The sequence below is a fragment of the Condylostylus longicornis genome, unplaced genomic scaffold (assembly GCF_029603195.1).
Source record: "Condylostylus longicornis isolate FDR11 unplaced genomic scaffold, ASM2960319v2 ptg000049l, whole genome shotgun sequence".
Taxonomy (NCBI): domain Eukaryota; kingdom Metazoa; phylum Arthropoda; class Insecta; order Diptera; family Dolichopodidae; genus Condylostylus; species Condylostylus longicornis.
In genome coordinates this window covers 7,164,548-7,185,824 of record NW_026578018.1, presented here as the reverse complement: position 1 = coordinate 7,185,824, position 21,277 = coordinate 7,164,548, and the positions used below count along the sequence as shown (strand labels likewise).

The 21,277-nt window shown below is 24.7% G+C and overlaps 4 protein-coding genes across 7 annotated transcripts; 2 read left to right on the top strand and 2 right to left on the bottom strand.

Annotated features, from left to right (window-relative positions):
• Nucleotides 1-85: 85 nt before the first annotated feature.
• On the bottom strand, nt 86-3,718 carry LOC129611331 (autophagy-related protein 9A). 3 transcript variants are annotated; one of them, XM_055524418.1, is made up of 3 exons: nt 3,561-3,718; nt 3,426-3,508; nt 86-3,371 (listed from the first exon to the last, which is right to left on the bottom strand). In XM_055524418.1, the coding sequence occupies exon 3, from the start codon at nt 3,155-3,157 to the stop codon at nt 608-610; it is 2,550 nt and encodes an 849-aa protein (XP_055380393.1). In that variant the 5' UTR covers nt 3,158-3,371; nt 3,426-3,508; nt 3,561-3,718; the 3' UTR covers nt 86-607. The 3 variants fall into 3 exon arrangements, with proteins under 3 accessions (XP_055380393.1, XP_055380394.1, XP_055380396.1); XM_055524419.1 differs by having other exon boundaries at nt 86-3,352; XM_055524421.1 differs by having other exon boundaries at nt 3,463-3,508.
• A 624-nt stretch (nt 3,719-4,342) lies between these two features.
• Nucleotides 4,343-6,545, bottom strand: LOC129611389 (mitochondrial import inner membrane translocase subunit Tim29). 2 transcript variants are annotated; one of them, XR_008697156.1, is made up of 4 exons: nt 6,343-6,545; nt 5,890-6,255; nt 4,940-5,840; nt 4,344-4,862 (listed from the first exon to the last, which is right to left on the bottom strand). XR_008697156.1 is itself a non-coding variant. In XM_055524525.1 (3 exons), the coding sequence occupies exons 1-3, from the start codon at nt 6,440-6,442 to the stop codon at nt 5,719-5,721; spliced, it is 588 nt and encodes a 195-aa protein (XP_055380500.1). In that variant the 5' UTR covers nt 6,443-6,545; the 3' UTR covers nt 4,343-5,718. The 2 variants fall into 2 exon arrangements, 1 of the variants encoding a protein (XP_055380500.1); XM_055524525.1 differs by having other exon boundaries at nt 4,343-5,840.
• A 755-nt stretch (nt 6,546-7,300) lies between these two features.
• Nucleotides 7,301-9,212, top strand: LOC129611378 (U3 small nucleolar RNA-associated protein 15 homolog). Its single transcript, XM_055524509.1, has 3 exons — nt 7,301-7,447; nt 7,520-7,688; nt 7,743-9,212. Exons 1-3 carry the CDS (start codon nt 7,358-7,360, stop codon nt 9,035-9,037), a joined length of 1,554 nt encoding a protein of 517 aa, XP_055380484.1. The 5' UTR covers nt 7,301-7,357; the 3' UTR covers nt 9,038-9,212.
• Nucleotides 9,213-9,658: 446 nt separating this feature from the next.
• LOC129611276 (ubiquitin-conjugating enzyme E2 Q2) lies at nt 9,659-17,288 on the top strand. The gene is made up of 8 exons (XM_055524336.1): nt 9,659-10,482; nt 15,122-15,238; nt 15,315-15,569; nt 15,625-15,699; nt 15,782-16,073; nt 16,259-16,407; nt 16,678-16,756; nt 16,820-17,288. Exons 1-8 carry the CDS (start codon nt 10,321-10,323, stop codon nt 16,849-16,851), a joined length of 1,161 nt encoding a protein of 386 aa, XP_055380311.1. The 5' UTR covers nt 9,659-10,320; the 3' UTR covers nt 16,852-17,288.
• Nucleotides 17,289-21,277: the final 3,989 nt, after the last annotated feature.

Sequence of the window (21,277 nt, the reverse complement as noted above, 5' to 3'; positions counted from 1 at the left end):
TTTTTCTTTAACAATTAGGCGTTTAACTTCTTAAAAAAAAAAGAACAGTCCTGGTCTATCATTTGAAACAAAAACAACACATAAATTATGATAAAGCAATTTTATTCTTAAAGAACAAGCAGTTTTTTATTATGAAAAAATATTACAAAATACTTAAATTTTTTTCTATTTCAAAACTTTTTCGGAAATTTTAATTTAGGGTATTAAAACTTTTGAACCTCAGATTAACATAATATGTAATTTAAAATTTTACAATATATCCAGGCTACTATTTAATATTTCTACACTAAGTATTTTTTATTTTGTTTCAAAAGTTATGTTTTAATTAATTTAAAAATTAAAATCTTTTTAATAATTAAGCGTTAATATGTAACTATTAAAGTCATTTAATATTTTGAAATATAAAATTATATCTTTGTCTTATTTTCGTATTAAAATTATATTTTCTATAGACTAGAGAAACAGTATTTACAATAATTACATTTACTCTTTTATATTTACACTTTAATGCTAACATGCATCCATTGCATGTTCCTATTGTGTATTTTTTACTTATTTCTGTTATTTTGTTAGACTTTTTAATGATAAGAATTTTTTAAAATTTGCACTACGATTTTTTCATCAACAATAAAGGCGTTTTTTCGGTTTGAGCGGCAGCTGAATTTGGACTGTCTCGCGTTTTTTCGTTAATAATATTACTTTTAGAGACTATTTGAGATTTTTGCCACAAAGCACTTTGATGTTGAGCCAAACGTTCACATTTTCTTTGCATTTGTCTATGGTGCAATTCGTGTAAATATAAGGTGCTTAAACACATATCAGCTGTGGTTAAGTCCGTACGAATTGATAATTCTGGGTGAAAAGTGTACAAACTGTACAACAAACCTTCCTTTGAACCATCAGCGCTACCTTCGTTATGTGTAACACCTTTTCTAACTTTTTTACTTTTAACCTTTTCATAATGATGTTGATTTTTATCATCGTGACCATATTCATCATATATTTGTGATTCTTCAATACTTTCCAAAGGACGAAGCAAAGAAGTACCATCAGAAAGATTTTGGTGGAGCATTTTTTCGAAATCACCACCAACTCCGCGACCAGACACCTGTTGTTGCCGGAAGGGGAATGAAGTACTTGGTGTAGCAGTATCTATGGAAGATAGCGGTTGTTTTTGAAGCATAATAGAATCAGCTAAGCCGTTGATAGACAAATTTTTATGTTGAAAAACAGAATTAGCAATCGAAGAATATTTTTCTCCAATGCTTCCAAATGACATTAAACTCACGTCCATAGCGGTAGACTTATTCTTAGGTTCTATTTCTAATCCTTTAAGATCTAACAAAGCTTGTTGTTTTATGTTCATCATAAATTGCTTGGATTCAGGGGGCATCCTCCATTCTGGATTTGTTAGTGTAAAGTGAACTAAAGATAACTCGGTTTTTCCATTTTCTCCTCGGTTAAGAGTGTCTGCTTGTTGATCATTGTTAACATCAATAGGATTCTCATTAGAGATATTACATTCAGAAGAAGTTGCTAGTTGCCACTCAGGATTTCCATGTTTTCTTACATCCATTTGTGCAAACGAACAAACATTTCCCACACCGACAACAGAAACTGTGAAACTTCGAAAGAAATCAACAATATCCAAAGCTCTAGGACGAAATATAAATAATAAAATAAATGGAGTTGTTATAGGACTGAAAATTTCATTTAGCAAATATACTGCTTTGAACTGAAAAAAGTTTTCGAACTCTTTCCTTACTAATGTTGTATGTGCTAAATTTTTCCAACTAGTTGGTAAATAATGAACATGCGCCAAGACTGCCGTTAATAGTTGTTCTGGGCACCAAACCAAATTTTCATCTGGCAAAGAAATTCTGCATATTACACCAATGCCGGACAAAATAGTCACGATTGTCAAGACATGTTCCACTTGAAAAACATGTTCTTCATAAACACCAAGTGCAACTATTACTACTAATAATCCACCGCATATAAAAAGCAGATGTTTTGCGAAAACTGTAACTAAGGGAGACGAAAACGAACTCATATACTTTTCGGCTGGTTCATATGCACGATTTAGACGTGCATCTAATTCATGATCTAATTCATTAAAATGTCGCAAACATAATCTACCATAATTTGACCAAGTTCTAGCACCTAAAGATCCGGGTTCTCTTTTAAGTATTGTTGCATAATTAAAGGAAATATATGTAAGCTGCCATAAAAATATAAAAGGTGATAATAAAAAATTTGCAATTGCTAGCCAAACAATTTGAGTTGACAATTTTTTGGAGAATTCCAACCGATTGCTTCTAACTGCTAAATCACCTCTTAGTTGCCAGTTGTTCTCAAAAAGGGACCAAGGTCCACGAAATAAAATTAATTCAATATTATAGAGAAGCCCCCGAGTTAGTGATACCATTTCACCAAATATTGGCAAAGAATATCTTGTGGGTAATAAATTTTTATTCATTAAAGCTACCATATAATTTTTAAAACGTAGAATTCTATGATAAATATCTAACTCGGTTAAATTATCTTTATGTATGCACATTTGTTGCTCAGATTGAACTTCCCGTATTTTTTTTTGTACTTCATGCCATGTCAGATTATCAAGTTCGTTATCTTCAATTTTTAATGCTGTATTGTAAAATTTTTTTATATCCCAATATTGACTTGCATGATATAAAATTTTTACAAATCTAAATATAAAAAATATTGAAGCCAATATTAAACAAAATATTGTAAAACTGCTGAAATTAGTAACACATTGATCGAATGAAACGAATACATCACTTAAATATACTTTTGTTGAATTTTTAGAATCATCGCCAAACAAAACTGGATAGTTTATGCAATGTGTAGTAAAAACAGCTATCCATACAACAAAAACGAATGATATTTGCTGTAATATTTCATCTAATATTATTACTAAAAATCCATGCTTTTGATGATAAGAATACATTCTTGTAAAAAACGAATCCAAATCTTCTATATGATTCCATCTTAGTTTGTTTGAATCCGGAACAACATGAATCATAGGTGAATCCTCATTTTTATAGTCCTCAAAATCATGTTCCTCTTTAAATGTAGTGAAGGGATTGACATCGTTCTTGATTGAATCGTATTTAAATTCATCCTGTTGCCCCATTTTATTGTAAAATGCAGGTATTCCTTTTTATTCGTATAATCTCAATTTTTATTGTCAATCAATGAATAATGAAAAATGTGCTGCACATTTAATTTTTTAAAAGTTTCATGAACACTAATATATATTATGGAAAATTCATAATGAAGTGACTTGGTTCTAAAATTTATCACCCAAGTTCCAAGGTCATTTATAACGCTTTGTATTTTAGAATTTCCTATTAAAATATTAAATTTAATTGTTTAGAAAATTTTTAAACAAATAAACTTACAAAAAAAAACACTTTCATTTAATCACCCACCACCTACCAAGGACCTTCAGCTTTCTTTGATGAAATATTGTATATATGTATACCTGGAACAATAAGAGTTAGTACAAATAATATTTATTAAGCCTTTAACAATACTTAGGACTTAATTTAGGTAAAAAAAATGCTTTTAAATTTATTTCTAAAAATTTATTAAGTAGAAAATATAATTTTTCTTTAATGTCGTAATAACTTCAAATTTCGTTTATTTTTCTTTGTTTGCAAATTTTGACGATTGATTGTGGTAAACAGTCATACTTTTTGACTTTTGATGTTTTCTGCGCGATATTTTTGTTAATCATCTGACCATGATAATAAAAACAATCCAGAACAAGGGTTGTGCACAGTGCGATATCATATTGTTTCCACTAATTTCCCAGAGAAAATATTCTAATTTACTCTTATAGACTTTAATTTAATTCTAGTAATAGATTTAAAATATTAATTCAGCGAATAAATTCTAATGCTAATTTTTATTCAAACTACCTTGTTTTGCTGTATGAATAAAAATTCGCATTAGAATATTTTGTAGCTTTTTTGAAGTAACAAATATTGTAAATTTTTACATTATGAAACGAGCAGAATGCATTCATACTAATTTTTAAAAAATCCTGATTATGCTTTTTCTCAGTTCCAGTTTTCTATAACAAAAACTGTATATATTAATTGGGCTTTTCTGAGAAACGCACATGTTAAAAATTTCAATTTCATGAAATAATTCAGAAAAAATATAAGATGAAAAATAAGGTGATCATATATGTATGTATGTATTTTGGTTCAAAGCAAGGTTATATTAAATATTTTACATATAAATTGTTATCTTCGGTACTTTAATTATTTTATTATTACTTCTAGTTCTTTCATATATATATTTTACCAAAAGAAAAGTTACAAAATAATATTATTTTAAAAACAGCTAAATATTTCGTATAACATTGACATAAGTATGACTAAAAATTATCATTCGTTATCACTTAGGTTAAATGACAAATAGTTGAAAATTAAAAAAATAAGGATGCATTGAAAATAGGGATTAGCAGGTCGACGGGAATTATTCCAGGCCAAATTAATTTTTTTTGAATGCTCATTGCTTAAATCCCAATGGATGGAGTTGGGTTAACGGTATCGAAATCACCATCAAATATCAGTACGGCAAACCGTCAAATTTCAAAGTATTTATCAAACATAAAAAAATATTTTTTGGCTATACTAAAAACCGAAAGCTTTGAATTTGGATTATAAACGTGTGAAATTTAGAAAATCATTTATGAACCCATTTTGGTTATTTTATTTTTAATTGAAAAGTTAAAAAAAAAAAAATTATTCTTGATAAAAAATTTTTGCAAAAATAAAGCCTTCTGACGTAGATTTTATCCTTCTGCTGTAGATCTGATCCTTTTGCTGTAAGATTTTAAAAGTTTTTAAAACACTAAATTTTACTTTGAAAAACTTTAAACATTGAGAGAATGAAAGTGTACCTTAAAATAAAATCAGTAGTATTATGCATAAAAATATACTATGTTTTCTCCGTTTTATTTAAAAAATTACACCAACATATGTACCTTTGAATCGTTCTGGCATTTTAGCATTTGTTAAATTTAATTTTATATTCGAAGCCCTGTCTGTGAGTAGGTTTCTTAAATGTAGTATTTTATTAGTCATACTTGTACATCCTCATTTTTGTTCAAAAAGTATTATCCCAAACGCTTTGCATGCAAAAACTTTTATAAAGTTTTTAAAAACTTTCTTATACCAGGCAGACCTTAAGAAATTTATAGTGTTCTGTGTTATGTTATAACTTTAAAAGGATTAAAAAAAATATGTTGCAAGGTTTTTTAAAAATAAATTTAAGATTTTCATACATACAACTCAAATTTTTATCTTTAATTTTAGCAGTAAAAACTATAAATTTGAATATTCTTAATTTTAACGTTGGACTTTTAAAACAAAATAGCCTCCAAGTAAAGTTAAAAAAATTGCAATTAATTTAATTTTGGTTATCCATCCCAAAATATAAAACTTTATCTGTTACTGATTTTTATTATGCAAATTAACAATTTTTATTCTTATTTACTTACGACTTACAATTGACTATTTTTATGCAAGCTGCAAGTGAAATTCTTGAACATTGATATTCTTGTATCAATATTCAATTGTATTCGGAACTTAATCAAAATTATTTAAATACCTCTAGTTAGGTAATAATTATGTTTTTGTTTTAATAATTATACTTTCAAAATTTGAAATCTAGCTATTTTTAGACATTTACATCATAATCTACCATTTTATTTTGTAAATTCCACCATTTTCCCCAAAATCCTACATCAATTATCCGTTTATGAAATGTAAGGTATTCAGGTTGTAAGTGAGGACAAATTGCTGAAAATAGAAAAGCTTGAAATTTTAACGAACAAAAACTAATGTATACCTTTGTAAACGGATACACCTTTGTCGTAATCTGCTACCCACATAAATGATATGAAGCCCAAAGATAATCGTCTCAAGATTCCTTCGTTAAAACATCGCTGAATAAATTTTACATGATTTGAAGACTCTGGTTTATGACAAGACTCATGAACTAATACTAAATCATTGTTATAGTTTCTTAAATTTTCTATAAAGTCGGTCTCACTAGGATTTTTCTTAGAACTAAAATATATCAACATTCCTATGGAAGTATAAATAGAAGTTTTTACTGGCTTAGCTTTCGCTTCTTCATAAAAACTTGTGCCGGCTTCTTTGTAATCAATACCTAGTTGTTTCCAATAATTCACCCACTTTTCAACAATAGTACCTTAAAATAAAATCAGTAGTATTATGCATAAAAATATACTATAATGTTTTCTCCGTTTTATTTAAAAAATTACACCAACATATGTACCTTTGAATCGTTCTGGCATTTTAGCATTTGTTAAATTTAATTTTATATTCGAAGCCCTGTTTGTGAGTAGGTTTCTTAAATGTAGTATTTTATTAGTCATACTTGTACATCCAATTTTTATAATTCAATTCAAATTTTGCTTTATTGTTTATATTTTCAATTCCAAAATGTGGTTTTGTGCGAACAAAAACTCAGCTGTTATTTTAGAACTAGAATTCTAGAAATACTTATGTCACTGTGTTTACGGACAGTAAAATTATACTAATAAATCCAACTTGTATGAAGCCATACAAAAATTGAATTACTTCGAACATGATAAATTTAGTTTCGTACATTTTGGAAAGATACGCAGTGTAGAGCATCTTTCTTTTTTTCTCTCGTGGGTTCCTGTTTTGCAAATTTCCGTGAAAAAATTTATAATTTAGGGTCTCATTACTCATATACTTTTGAAAATCCATTATTTTCGTAAAATATATATGTATGTAAGTAAAAATTTGAAATGGGACCATAGAACATCATTTATATCAAAACGATTTTCTCACAAAAGTATCATTTAACCCATTTCATTTTAATAGCTGCTTCCGTAGGAATCCAGCCAAAAACAAGTGGTCAATCAAAGCGACCCTCAACCAGTTTTGTGCATGGTAAAACTGACACTTAGGTTGACTGTCAAGTTCCACAAAATTATCATTCAGCCAATTAAAATGATTGACGAACACTTATCAAAAAAATACCATTCAGCTCATTTATTCTGGATTTTCTTGCCATTAATCTGTGGGAATAAATGGAGAAAATGTCCGTTAATTGATTAAACGGTAACGTTTTCTGTGTAAACAGTGCCTCAAAAGCGAATCAAACAAATTGAGTTTGATAGATCGCTAATTCTTTTGATTTTAAATTCCACAAGTCAATATGTCAAAATATGTCAACTACATACTTTCGTCCACCACGTGAAAAATACAAATAAACATATTTTTTTAGAATTGAATAGCTACCTATATGTTTTATTTAAAAAATGGCTAATTTTAAGTCATTAAACACAAAAAATTATCGAAAGCCTTCTACTGTCGTGACCTCTGATTTTTCATATTGGAAACGTTTAAGTGTGAGATAAAATATCAATTTGGAAAAAGAAATAGGGTAATAGCTTTATTAATTTTTTTCAATAAATTTTCAGGTTCCTACTTTAGTTAAAGAGTTTGGTGCTATAGATTATATAGATTTCAGTCCTGTAGAACCGTATTATTTTGCAGCTACGTGTTCTGTTCGCGTACAAGTTTATAATCCTATAACCAAGTTGGTTGTAAAAAATTTATCTAAATTTCAAAAAAATGCTTATGGAGGAAGTAAGATTATTACAGGTCTGTTCAACAAATTTTATTAATTTATTTCTTTTTTAGGTTTTCGGAAAGACGGCCGCTTACTTGTTGCAGGAGATGAAGAAGGTTTTGTAAAGTTGTTTGATGTTGCGAGCAAGAATGTTTTAAGACTTTTTAGAGGACACAGAGCGCCAGTACACAGAGTGTTTTTTACATCAGATTTATTACACTTAGCAAGTTTTTCAGATGACAAGACCGTAAAAATTTGGGATATTGGAACTGAAAAAATCTGTAGATCTTTTGAAGATCATAGCGATTATATTAGAGCTGGATGCGTTAATCCAACATCTTCAAACATAATTCTATCTGGTGGATATGATAATTTAGTAAAGATGTACGATACAAGGGCAGATGGAATATCGTTTGAAGTTGACCACGGTTGCCCAGTAGAATCATTATTATTCTTACCTACTGGTGGAATTTTTATAAGCGCGGGTGGCACCGAAATCAAAGTATGGGATGCTATAGCTGGTGGAAAACTTTTAACAAAATTTTCACCCCACCATAAAACAATCACGTGCTTAAAATTAGCTAGTAATGGGAAAAGAATTTTATCAGGTGGTCTTGATCGTCATGTTAAAGTTTTTGATGTTGCAAGTTATAAAATAGTTCATAATTTTGATTTCCCAAATTCCATATTAAGCTTTGGAGTATCGCCGAATGATCAAACATTTGCTGTTGGAATGGTAGATGGATTGATTTCTATACAAAATATGGAAAAAGCAGAAAATGTCTCAGCAGGGAAAAAGAAAAATTTGCCGTTAGTCGATTCGGCTGATCATATAGTTGACGATTATAAAATGAGGAAAGAAAAAAAATATGATCGTTGGTTCCGTAAATATGAGTATACAAAAGCATTAGATGAAGTATTATCCCCATATATAGCAAATAAAACACCTCATGTTACTATTTCTGTAATGCAAGAATTGATTCATAGAAAAGGTTTAGCTCGGGCTCTTGCCGGAAGAACAAATAATTCTATTGCAATAATTATAAGATTTATAAAAAAACATTTGGGAGAACATCGTTTCATGAGGGTAATGATCAATGTTGCTAACACTTTACTAGATGTATATGAAGACAAATTTCAAGACATAACCAGCGATTTGGGAAGATTATTTTTAGATTTAGCTGAATGTCTTCATCAAGAAGTATATTTAAGTTTAGATTTACTGGAATTGGAGGGAGCTTTTGAAATGCTCATTTCAGCTGCCAAGGTAACAGAGGACAAAGATGAATGCTTTCACTTCACACAGGATAGAAGTAAGATAAAGCAATCTGAAACGGCAAAAGAAGAAACAATTATTTTGGTGTAAATATGTTTATTAAAAAAATAGTCTAGTACATTATACTTTTTAGTCATGAAATTTATACTCAAAATAATGTGGTATTGTAATTCTATACTATACGTATTGAGATGAGTTCTAGAGTAAGTTAGGTTAGGGATATTGATAAGTCTGCCCAAAAAATAATAAAACAATTTTAAAACTTAATGTTTCGAATAATGTCATTTTCCTTATTTTTACCATCATCTTATTGATTCATTCACTGCCGTGTTTTCGAGGCCAGTTTTGAAACCGGTATATCAGCTATTGCTCGCATGTGGCAATGCTTAGCGACAAACTTCTGCTTATTAAAAAGTTAATCTGTTTGTTTAATAAAAAATTTTTAATCTTATGAAGTGAAATGAATAAAAAACTTATAGACCCTTTTTTGCTTGTTAAAATCTTCAAAATTTGAAGTTTTCTTTTTTACAAAATATTCATAATATTCCCGTACCGTTTATTTTTTGAAAATTGAATAAACCGACTATTAACTATTTTATATGGAATTATAACATCTCACCCTGACGTTTATTAAAACCTATAAAATGTCATTTGGAACCTTGGTGAAATGTCAAATATTGTCCTAATCCGCCATATTGTTTTGAGTTTTTTTTTCGATGAGTTTATTCTACGAGGAGATCGCCAATATTTTTGTGAAAAAAGAATTATTCTTGTTTTTTTTGGAATAAAATTTTGGTAATTTAACAAAAATATAATACAGGATTTCACTTTTTTGTAAAAAGGAAAATTTGCAATATAAAATTAAATAAAGTGAAATAAGACTGACAGAAAATAAAAAGTTAATTTTTTTTTGTGTTCGAATACAAGTACTAAGTTATCAATTTATCTCTTTCTTTTCCATATGTTCTGTAACTTATAATTACCACCCTGAAAACAGTAACTAGAAATCAGTTGTTCATGTTCCCGTTGCCCGTCTTCAAATTATTTTTGAGTTGGTAAAAGTTTTTCTAAAACAAAAAAAAAAGAAAGCTGAAAAACAATATATAATAATTTGACAATAAAAAAAACATCGGGAATAAAAATAAATAATGCAAAAAATTATAAAACAAAGTTAAAAGATGAATGTTTAGTTCTAAAATAATTAAATTTTTACGATTTATATGAAGTTGAAAAAAAAATATTTAGATATTATTGTGCGCCATACTTAAACCTAATAAAGAAAAAAAAATTTACATTTCCGTAGATTAAATTTGGATTAGTCTCGGATAAAGTAAATAAAAGTAATAAATTAATATTATAAATAGTATTTTATAATGGCTTGCTTAAATACTTTAAAAATGGAAATAAAAACACTTGAAAAAACATTTACAAAAAATCATGAACGTTTTCAGATTTTGAATGCCAGTGTTGATGAATTGACTTGTAGATTTATAAGTAAAAATGGAAAAAGATATGATATTCATGCTAATATTACGGTAAGTCAATTTAATCATACTAATCAAATTATAGTGAAATCAGGGTATATGCATGTGTTGATAGAGAAATATATATATATATATATATATATATAAATTTTTTTATTTAATATTTTTAATATTTCGCAAATTTTTCAAAAACGAAATAAAAAATATTATCTGTAGGTAGTAAATACGTACTTACATACAATATAAATTAAAAATCATTTACACATACTTTTACATTTATTTTTTTTAAATACAATGCGAAAATTTAAACTTTTTGTACCAGACATAATTATAATGATATATATACCTACGTATGTATGTACAGAGAACACCTAGAGATATTTTGATTGCGTTCGCAAAAAAATGTAACTTATACATATGCATTACATATGTATATATACAAATGTTATATAGGTATAAAATTGTGTTACTTTGTTTAAAAATAAAGAAAAAAAAAATTATTTCTCCCTTCTTATGATTAACATTTCAGGACTTTAATTATAATTTTTGACATAAATTAAAAATTTAAAATATTGGATGACTTTTTGTAAACAGGATTTTTATTTTTTTTTTTAAAATTGATTGTCCCTATGAACGTTTTATGAACATCCCTATGAACTGATTTTTTAAATTTGATTATGAATTTGAGTCGTGCTCTTCAATTAATATAATTGATTTGGTTTAATTGATTTTCGATTAATTTTTTACATTATTTCGCTTAAATTAAATTCATTTTTTTTTCTAATAGATTTTAAACTCTCAGCTTTGGTGCTTCTTTTCAATTAGTTAAACAATATATAAGCTGACTATGTCTTAAAAGTTCTAAGTAAAAATCAATTAGTTATAGGTGGGTAGATATATCTAATTATTGAAAAAAAAAACTTTTTCCCCCAGCTGAAATCGATTTTTTTTCCTCAAGGCCTTAACAAACCTATTCGTTTCTTTTGTGCATTGATTTACTTTTATATTGTACTAAAAGCAAATTATATAGAAGGGTAGAAACACTCATGCTCAGCGCCTTATGAAGTTATTTTTTAATGTTGCTATATTTTTGCCATATATAAGCGAGTTAAAAATTATAATGCTCTTGCATTTTTAGATTATTGCATTTTGGATTAGTAAATATGAAAAAAGATTTTGAATAGGATTTCAATAGGATTTTGATAGAGCACAAATAAATTTCTAATATAGAAATCAAAACAAAGTTGATGTGTGTTTTTTTTTATTTTATAAAACAAAACTATAAAAAGAAACCCGATTAATTTTTAAAAAGAGTAGGTATTAGGATTAAAAATACATATAAATGTATACATATTTAATTTTATGTAGTTTGTTCACTTCTTAAGAATTTATTACTTAAAAAAAAAATGATAAACGTAATATTATAAATTTACATTAAAAACATTAACAACCTTTCTTTATACAAAATTAGTTAATTTTTGTATTTTTAACAGAAATATTTAATAAAATTGTATTTTTTTTCCTACCTTTAGTAACAATATTATGAAAACAACACTAAAATTAAAACTTTTCTGACCAATTTTCTTAATTTATTAAAAATATATTAAAAAATGAATATAATCGGTAAATTGTAATTTCAAAAGAAATGAAAATACCTAAATACCAATATGAAACTTGAGAATTTTCTTTGAAATATTAAAATAATTTATAAATTTCAATTGCTTTTATTATTGAACTGAAAAGATCAACAAATATTTAAAAAAGAAAATTATTAAAAATCCTTTTTTGCTTTTTTTTACATTGACACGGATGAACTAATGTATCTCTACCTTTCAAACTCTTTTTTTTTCTTATTTAAGTAACTAACTAAAAAATATGTAATTAAAAATACATACATATATTTTGTTTTCTTGTATTTTCAAAGAAATTTTTAATATATTATACGTATGTACAATGATTATTCATAATGCAATAATGTACAAACTCTATTTTATGAAAATTTCTGAATTGTCAATTTTTCTAAATTAAGTATTTAAGGAGTATCTTTCGTAAAAAAAAATAGCTACCTTAATCAATAACGTGAATATAATGAAATTGTTGAAAAATATTTAATATAAACTAGTCGATATTTAATATAGAATTTAATGACATACAAATTCTTTTTGTATACCCACTGTGTTTCCACATCCCTTAAAAACGCTGAATAGAAAAATAAATACAATTTCCCTTCCCACATTCGTTACAAATGGCTAAACATCCACTATCCGGAACCATTTAATGTTGAATAATTATTTTCTCTTATTTAAAGATGAGTCGTTTTTTTTTGAGTTGGAGAGATTCACAAAGTAACAAAAGTGGAAAAATTAATTCATTTTTGACTATTATTATTTATTATAAATTTTTCTATTTTTTATTATTAAAAAGAAAAATTAAATTTTTTTAGTAATTATTAAGTTAGATCTTTTCTTTTATAGGCAATTTTTCTTCCAAACTATAATAAAATTATAATTTAATTAAGATGAAATAGCTTTCATGAAATTTTTAGAAATAATTGATTAAATTTTTTATTAGATTAAACTCACGATCTTAAAAAAAAATTCTAATTAAAACTACTAGAATTTATATTATTAGTTTTTTTCCGTGGAGATCTTTAATATGAAATTTTATGACTTGTTTGTTCTGATCATAAAAAAAAATAAAAAAATTTCAATTATTATTTTTTAATTTTTGCAGGAAAAAGAAATTTTTGCATAATATTTTAATTTATTTGAATATTTTTGTTAAGTTTTAAATACAAATTAGATTTTAAATACAATAATCAGATACAATTATTTATTTCGTTACATTTTTATTAATAATATTAGTCTAAGACTAATATAATTAATTTTTAGGAATATTTAAAACTCGTGAAATCAGTTTAAATGCTTTTGTAGGGGTTTTATGGAAAAATGAAATGTTTATGAATCAGAAACATCTAGTTGAAAGTTAAATAATATATCGTCGGTTAAAAAGCAGAAAGCACTAAGTGCATTTTTTGAGAATTCGGATTTCATAGATGAATTAAATCAGAATAATATAATCTTTGTTGTGGCAAAAAATCATGCAAATCCGGAATGTAGTTTATAAATCCAGAAATTGAAGAGACCAATCCCACTGCACTAATTGATTTGTTTTACAATTTTACGATTTTTTCAAATTGAATTTACTCAAAACACAGTTTCCTGACTTAATGCTTTCTGCTTTTTAACCGACGATATGTGTATGTTTGTTGTTTTGTTTTTGGATTAAATATGTATTTTGGTGGAAAAAAGTGGCAAACTGAGTTTTTCTGCCTCAAAAAAAAATATTAATTACTTAATTATTTTTTAAAGGAAAGACAGGGATACTGAAGATAAGTGGGGACATTTGTTTCAAAGTTTGTTTACATATTGTAATAAAAATTGGATGTGCAATATGTTGCATTATTCATTATTGTAGGAGTAAGTTATCTGGGGGGGTACATACATATATACATTCATTTTTTGCTAATGCTAATTTCACTTTTTTAATGTACATAATAATAAAAAAAAAAACAAAAACATAAAATGCATTTTGATGCATTATTTACAAATATGTATAATAACATTTTGTTTGCAAAAGTATCTGAAAATAAAATGGAACACTGCAATTATTTAGGTTGAAAATGTTGCTCAACTTTATTTTTGGTTCTTTTGTATATTATATGAATATATAAATAAATATATATGTGAATTAAAAATTACATAGATCAAAACTTATATACATACATACGTATATTTATATTTAATTATAATTTTCATTTTAATATTAGTTTCTAATAAATAAAAATGTAAAACTTAAAAAAAACATTTAAATTTTTAGATATACTTTCATGAATACGTAGAAATTTTCGACATAAAAGTAATATTATAAACACATACAGCCGTTTGCACATAAAAATATCCTTCTATTTAATTTCCATGATTTTTTTTTGTGATTTGAAATACATACATATATACGTATGTATTTATAACCCATTTTATTTTCACCTTATCATGTTAAATCAAGGCTAAAATGTTTATATGCAAAAGATTTTAAATAAAAAGAAAAAAAAAGAAAAGAATTTTTTTTTGGGTCACATGTTTTGCGAAATATTATTTATTTTGTTTAACAAAATGCGGGGAATGTTTTATTAACATAGGTATGTGTTTATATTATATTAACATTGTATTCATATTCATTTTATTTATACATTTTATTTATAAAATATATACATACATGTTCCTTCATATAAGTATTATAAATCCATCAAATATGATTGAATACGATCATATAGTGAAAGTACTTAGCTTAATCAAACACAAAAAGTATGTACATATATGTAATATCTTAATACAAATGAGTATAATAATAGGTTTCTATAATTTCTTACAAAAAAAATATAATAAGTAATCGAATCTAGAACAAAAAATAATCCAAAAAAAAAAGAACAATTGGTCAAATAAATTTTATTAGTTTAAATGAAATTTAAAAGTGAAATTTAAGTTCAATTATTTTGATGATTTTATGTAAACTACGTACATACGTATATACATACATATATATATTATTTTAAATTAATATTCTCAAATTATTTAAAAATTCTTTATTTATCATTCACCAACGTATCTTTTTATTACTTTATATCTTTCAGGAAACTTATCCTTCTTCACCTCCTGTATGGTTTGCTGAAAGTGAAGAAACAAGCGTTACGAATGCTGTACAGATTTTAAGTAATACCAATGGTCGTGATAACCATGTAATTAATCAAGTAAGTATAAATTTAAAATTTAAGTGATTCCTTACATTTATTAACATAATTTACATATGCATATGTATTTTTAAAGGTTGGAATATTATTAAGGGAATTATGTCGTTTGCACAATGTACCCTTACCACCCGATTTAGATAATTTAACAATACCATTTCAATTACCTCCGTCTAATTCATCGCCCGTAAATCCTGCATCACAAAATCAACAAATTGAAGAAATAGATTCAGATCCCGATGAAATCGAAGATCCTGTTGGTGATAGTGAACAAGAAAGTGATGGCGATGAAGATTTACCACTAGAAATGGATGATGGACGAAATACGAATAAAGTAAACTAAAAAAAAAATGAAAGTAATTTTATTTAATAAATTATGAAAATTTTAGAAAGATGAAATGGAAGTAGAACATCTTGCCACATTAGAAAGACTGCGTCAATCACAAAGACAAGATTACTTAAAAGTAAAATTTTATTGTTAATACATATAATACTTATGGTTTCATACAAAACAAATTTTAATTTGAATTTTTCTATTTTTTTTAGGGTTCGGTTTCTGGATCTGTGCAAGCAACTGATCGTTTAATGAAAGAATTACGTGATATTTATCGTTCAGATTCATTTAAATCGAATATGTATTCAATAGAATTGGTAAATGATTCAATATATGAATGGAATATACGTTTAAAATCCGTTGATCCCGATAGTCCTCTACATAATGATTTAATATTACTTAAAGAAAAAGAGGGAAAAGATTCAATTTTGCTAAATATTATGTTTAAGGAAACTTATCCATTTGAACCACCTTTTGTTAGAGTAGTACATCCAATTATTTCAGGTAAAAAAATATTTGTACACATAAGCGAGATAAATTAAATATGTAAACTTAGTTCATTTAATTCAAAATTAAAAAAAAAAATAAAATAAAAAAAATATGACGTTTATTAACTTTTTCTATTTTTTTGTAATTTTTGTCTATAATTAACGCAAATTTATGCGCTTGTTTTGGCAATTTATTTTTAGGCGGATATGTATTGGTAGGAGGTGCAATTTGCATGGAATTACTTACTAAACAAGGCTGGAGCTCAGCATATACTGTTGAAGCGGTAATAATGCAAATAGCTGCTACTCTAGTCAAAGGAAAAGCTCGAATACAATTTGGGGCTACAAAAGTGAGTAGAACAAAACGATAGTTGAAAAAAATCAGTGAGAAAACAATGTTTAGTAGTCTTTTTTAGTTTTAAAAAGTAAATATTTTGTAAATAAATTTATTTAAATATGTAAAACAAATGAGTAAAAATTGTTTCTTGTGATAAACTATCTTAATAATTAAAATAAAATTTAGAGTATTAGTTATCACTTGTGAAAAGAGTAATTGCGCACTGTATTTAATTACTAACTCCTTAAGAAATATTATATATATGTAAAACCATTAATTATAGGTATTATCGCAGGGACAGTATAGCCTTGCTAGGGCGCAACAAAGCTTTAAGTCTCTTGTACAAATACATGAAAAAAATGGTAAATTTTTTCATATTTCAATATTAGTATAAATAAAAGAATTAATCTTAAAAAATTTTTTAGGTTGGTTTACCCCTCCAAAAGAAGACGGTTAAAATGGAAATTTATGTTTCAATTTCTCTTGTGAAATACGTTTTACGCCATAACTATTTATCTGTAGAATATAATATAAAATTTAAAAAAGGAATATTAATTTTAATGATAAACAAAATATTAAAAAGAACTATGTGAAGGATATAAATAAAATCTAACACATTCACAAAAACATAAAACAAAAAAAATTAAGTATTAGAGAATTATATAAGTTTCAATTATATTGAAAAATTGAAAATTTTATCAAGCGTAAAATAACTAGAGTTAAAGTAAAAAAAAATTTATAAATAAAGTTGTATAAAATAAAAAATTAAACCAATCAATAAAAAAACAGCTGTTTCATACCGTGTTACGTTTACTTGCAACTAATAAATTCGATTTTAATTATAGCTTGATATAATGTGTGATTTCATTTTAAATAAAATTTATTTCTCTTTAATTAAGAAAAATGCACAAAAATAATTTAAAATAGGTAAATATTTACATTGAATAAAATTTCAGATTTAAATATAATTAAGCTGAAATGAATTTATTTTTCTAAAATTTTTAATGTTGATAATCTTTTGCATAAAAAAGTATTTTTTTTAGAATTTAAAATTTCCAATTCAAAACCTAAATAGAGTAATTTCAAAATCAATTTTGTTAGCAAAATTGAAGTTTACGGTCTTTCTAAATTTAATAAATCTTAATTAACGAAATATTTAGTAAATTAAAGAGAGAAGTATAAATAAAGAATTAATGGGGTGCTGTTTGTCACAATATTTATGATGACTGTTTAATTAAGCTCCAGATTAATTTTTTTTCGAAGGAAAATATTTAAGTCTATTTGATAAAAGAGCTTTGAATAACAAGGTCTCTTTGAAAAAGTGTTATATAAAAAACAGAAGAAATGAATAAGGAAAAGTGCTTTTTTAAAAAAAACTAGAACTTCTAATAAATAAATAATGAAAAAGGTAGAAACTGTTTTAACTTTAAACTTTCTATTCAAAATAAATAAAGAAATTAAATATTTTCCAAGAATTTCTAATAAATATTTTAAAATTATGACTCAAGGGCCTATTTCTCTATGTTCATAGAGCACAATAACTTTGTAGTGTCTGCAAAATTTTTTAAATTCGGTCCGTACAAAATTTGTAAATTATTTACTTGTTTTTTTTTTATAATAAATTGATTTATGATTATAAATGAGCTTTATATTGTAGTTAATCTTTGATTGAAAAATTATACTTTTCTGTATTTTGCATTTAAACGTAATACTGGTTACAAAAAAAGAGGTAAATTATCTATTCTTGAAAATAAAGACATTTTCATGCGTGATTTTATGTTTATAATCAAATTTAAACAAAACAAAAAATATGTTTTTATATTCTATATAATTTCTTTTTTTTTTTGTTTTTTTAATTTTTGTGGCATAAAATATAAAATATAGACATTGATTATCATATGGATATAAGACGCGAAAAGGAAGATTTAATTTCACAACAATAATTTTATAATAATTACAAATTTTTAATGAGAAATGTGGATACTATTTCTGAAGAATGTTATTATACTAATTATATTAGATTATGGAATTTTTCAAGCTATGCACATGAAAGTTTAAACAAACTGTAGGTACTTATGGGTGAATATTTATTTTGGAAAATTTGCTCAAAATTTTTTAAAAGTCAATAACTTCCTTATTTTCGTAATTCATTTGAATATTTCATTAAAATATCTTAATAAATTTAAGAAATAAAACCAATAAATGACAAAATATCAAAAATTGGCACATTAATTTATTTACTTTTTATTCATTAGAGCATTGTGAAAATTCTTCGCACACCATATTACAAAATATATAACTAAAACAAATTGTGTGACGTTGCAAATGCTTAATTCATTTTATTTGAAACACTGGTAAAGCTATAGTAGTTTGAAAAATTAAAAACAATAATTTAATGAAATATATGTGTTTACCATAAATATTTTGATAAAAAAAAAGTATTTCAGTGATTTTATTCAATTAATTAAAATGGAAACTTATTAGGCATTAGAAATAAAGCTACCATTATGGTTATATAAGTTTAAGATTAACAAAACAACGATTATCATCACTAACAAAAAAGAAATTGAAAATCGTACATAAAAATATTTTAAAAATTTCCTCGTCTTTTTATAATTTGACTAAAATGTTTTAATTTTATTCTTTTATTTCTAAAATTTCATACCGTAGTTGTGGTATTTATGATATTTCCATTTATCTTTTTTATTCAATAGACATAATTATGTTAATGTAAATTAGTTTTAATAAAGTTACCTCTAAAACTATCAATGATTATTTTTATGAAATTTTGAACACTATTATTGGAAATAATTCAAATGATTGAAGAAAAAATAAAATAATTTTTTTTTTTTTCAATCGATAAATTATAATTTATGTATGTAAAAATATTTTTTATTCAATATTATTTTATTTTTTATCTACATGATATAGCTATGCATATTATTTTTATTTTAAAACAATAATATCATACTATTTACATCTTGAAATAACAATAAAAATACGTAAATAATTTTAGTTTAATTTGTATCCATAAGAAATAAAAAAATCGTTGAAAAAAAAAATAAGTAAAATATTTAAAACTAACGTTTTATATTTGTAAGGCAATAGCAATTAGCAATAGTTCGTTTTAGTTTTAATAAATTTCTAATTTTAGTAAGTACTTACAATTTTAGAAAAACATAATTAATAAACATTAACATTTGAGATCTATCATTTCTGAAAGCGTTAAACTAAAAAACAATTTATTTTAATATATTCTGTATTTTTCCACTCTCATTGATTCTTATTTTTTTTTAAGTTAAACTTTATTTAGTAATTTAATAAATTGCTAAGAAATTTTTACTAAATATTTTGATTAAGTTCGAATACGATTGCAATATGAATTATGTATTTTTATGATTTAGAGTAGTGTTTTTTACAAAAATTAAAAGAATATCTAATATTTTTTCGTTATATTTAATACCTTTGCTTTTTTTCAAAATTAGTAAATTATTTCTTTTCATTATAATCTTGTTGTATACATTTTTATGTTAAATCAAAAAAAAAACACTTATTTGTTTCTATTGTTTAAAAACTTTTTTTATATAATTGATGTTTTTTTTATTTTTTATGTTTCCTTTTTGCTGGATTTTGCAGAAAAATCCTTTAAAAATATTACTAGATCTCAAAGAAAAAGAAAAACAATATATTAAATGCCAATTCTATTATAGAATGTAAATACAATAAATAAATAAATTATATAATTGAAACAATAAGATTGGTAAAAAATAATATCCTACTTAATTTAAATAATAAAGTGCACATAAGAAAAAACAAAAAAAAATATTTTATGAATACAAAATATAATTAATAATTAGTAACATTAATCACAATAAATATTAATGCATACTTATAATTTTAAATGAAAATTTAATTGTATGTTATATCTGTACAATTTTTATCTTTTTCCCCTAATCAACATAACAATTTAAATATTTTTTTTATTTTTTTTTTATTTTATGTGTCCATGTGTAGGTATATCTCGTTTTTCGCATACCTGTATAAACAAAAAGGATATTTTTTTTCTTATTAACATTTTAAAAAAAGAAAAAAAAAATTGGAGTGTTTTAGATTCCATTTGTCTTTCATTTTTCTATTGTTTAGGTAATTCAAATAAACTAATAAACTGAAAAAAAAAAAATAAAAAAAAAAATACAAAAAACTAATTAAAAATATAATAAAAATACGAAATTTATATTTTCAATTATTACTGATAAAAAAAAAATAATAGTAAACAATATTACAGAAATTATATTAAAATGCAAATAAAATTAAAAATTATTTGAAAATTGTAAGCAAAACACATACAAACAGAGTAAATGATATATTTCTATTTCAAATATTTTTATGTAGATGAAAGAAAAACTTGAAAAACAAGAAAAATTTAATTTGAAATATAAAAAAAAATAAACAAAGAACTATAAATCGTTTAAAAATAATAAATAAACTTTGTATATATATATATCAAAAGGAAGTTTAATTTCTAATTTCTTTTAAGGTGGATCTTTAAATTTCTTATTGGCAAGAATACGAACGTACCGTTGTATTATAAACAATTAAAAATTACCAAAACGCGTCTAAACACTTAGTTATATACGCATGCCTAAGAAATGTTTCAGAGTAAATAATATATGTTTATCAAAATGTAAAGGAAAAAGTTCATATTAATAAAAATAAAAATTTGAGCTAATGTTTTGGTAAGAAACTATGTATGTATTTTGGCATTACTGAAGTTGGCGGGGGAAACTATTATTGAGTGTTCTACCTGTGATGCATTAAAACAAATTACACATTTATTAAATGCAAGTTGTTTTTTGCTATATCTTTCAACGTACAATGACTTA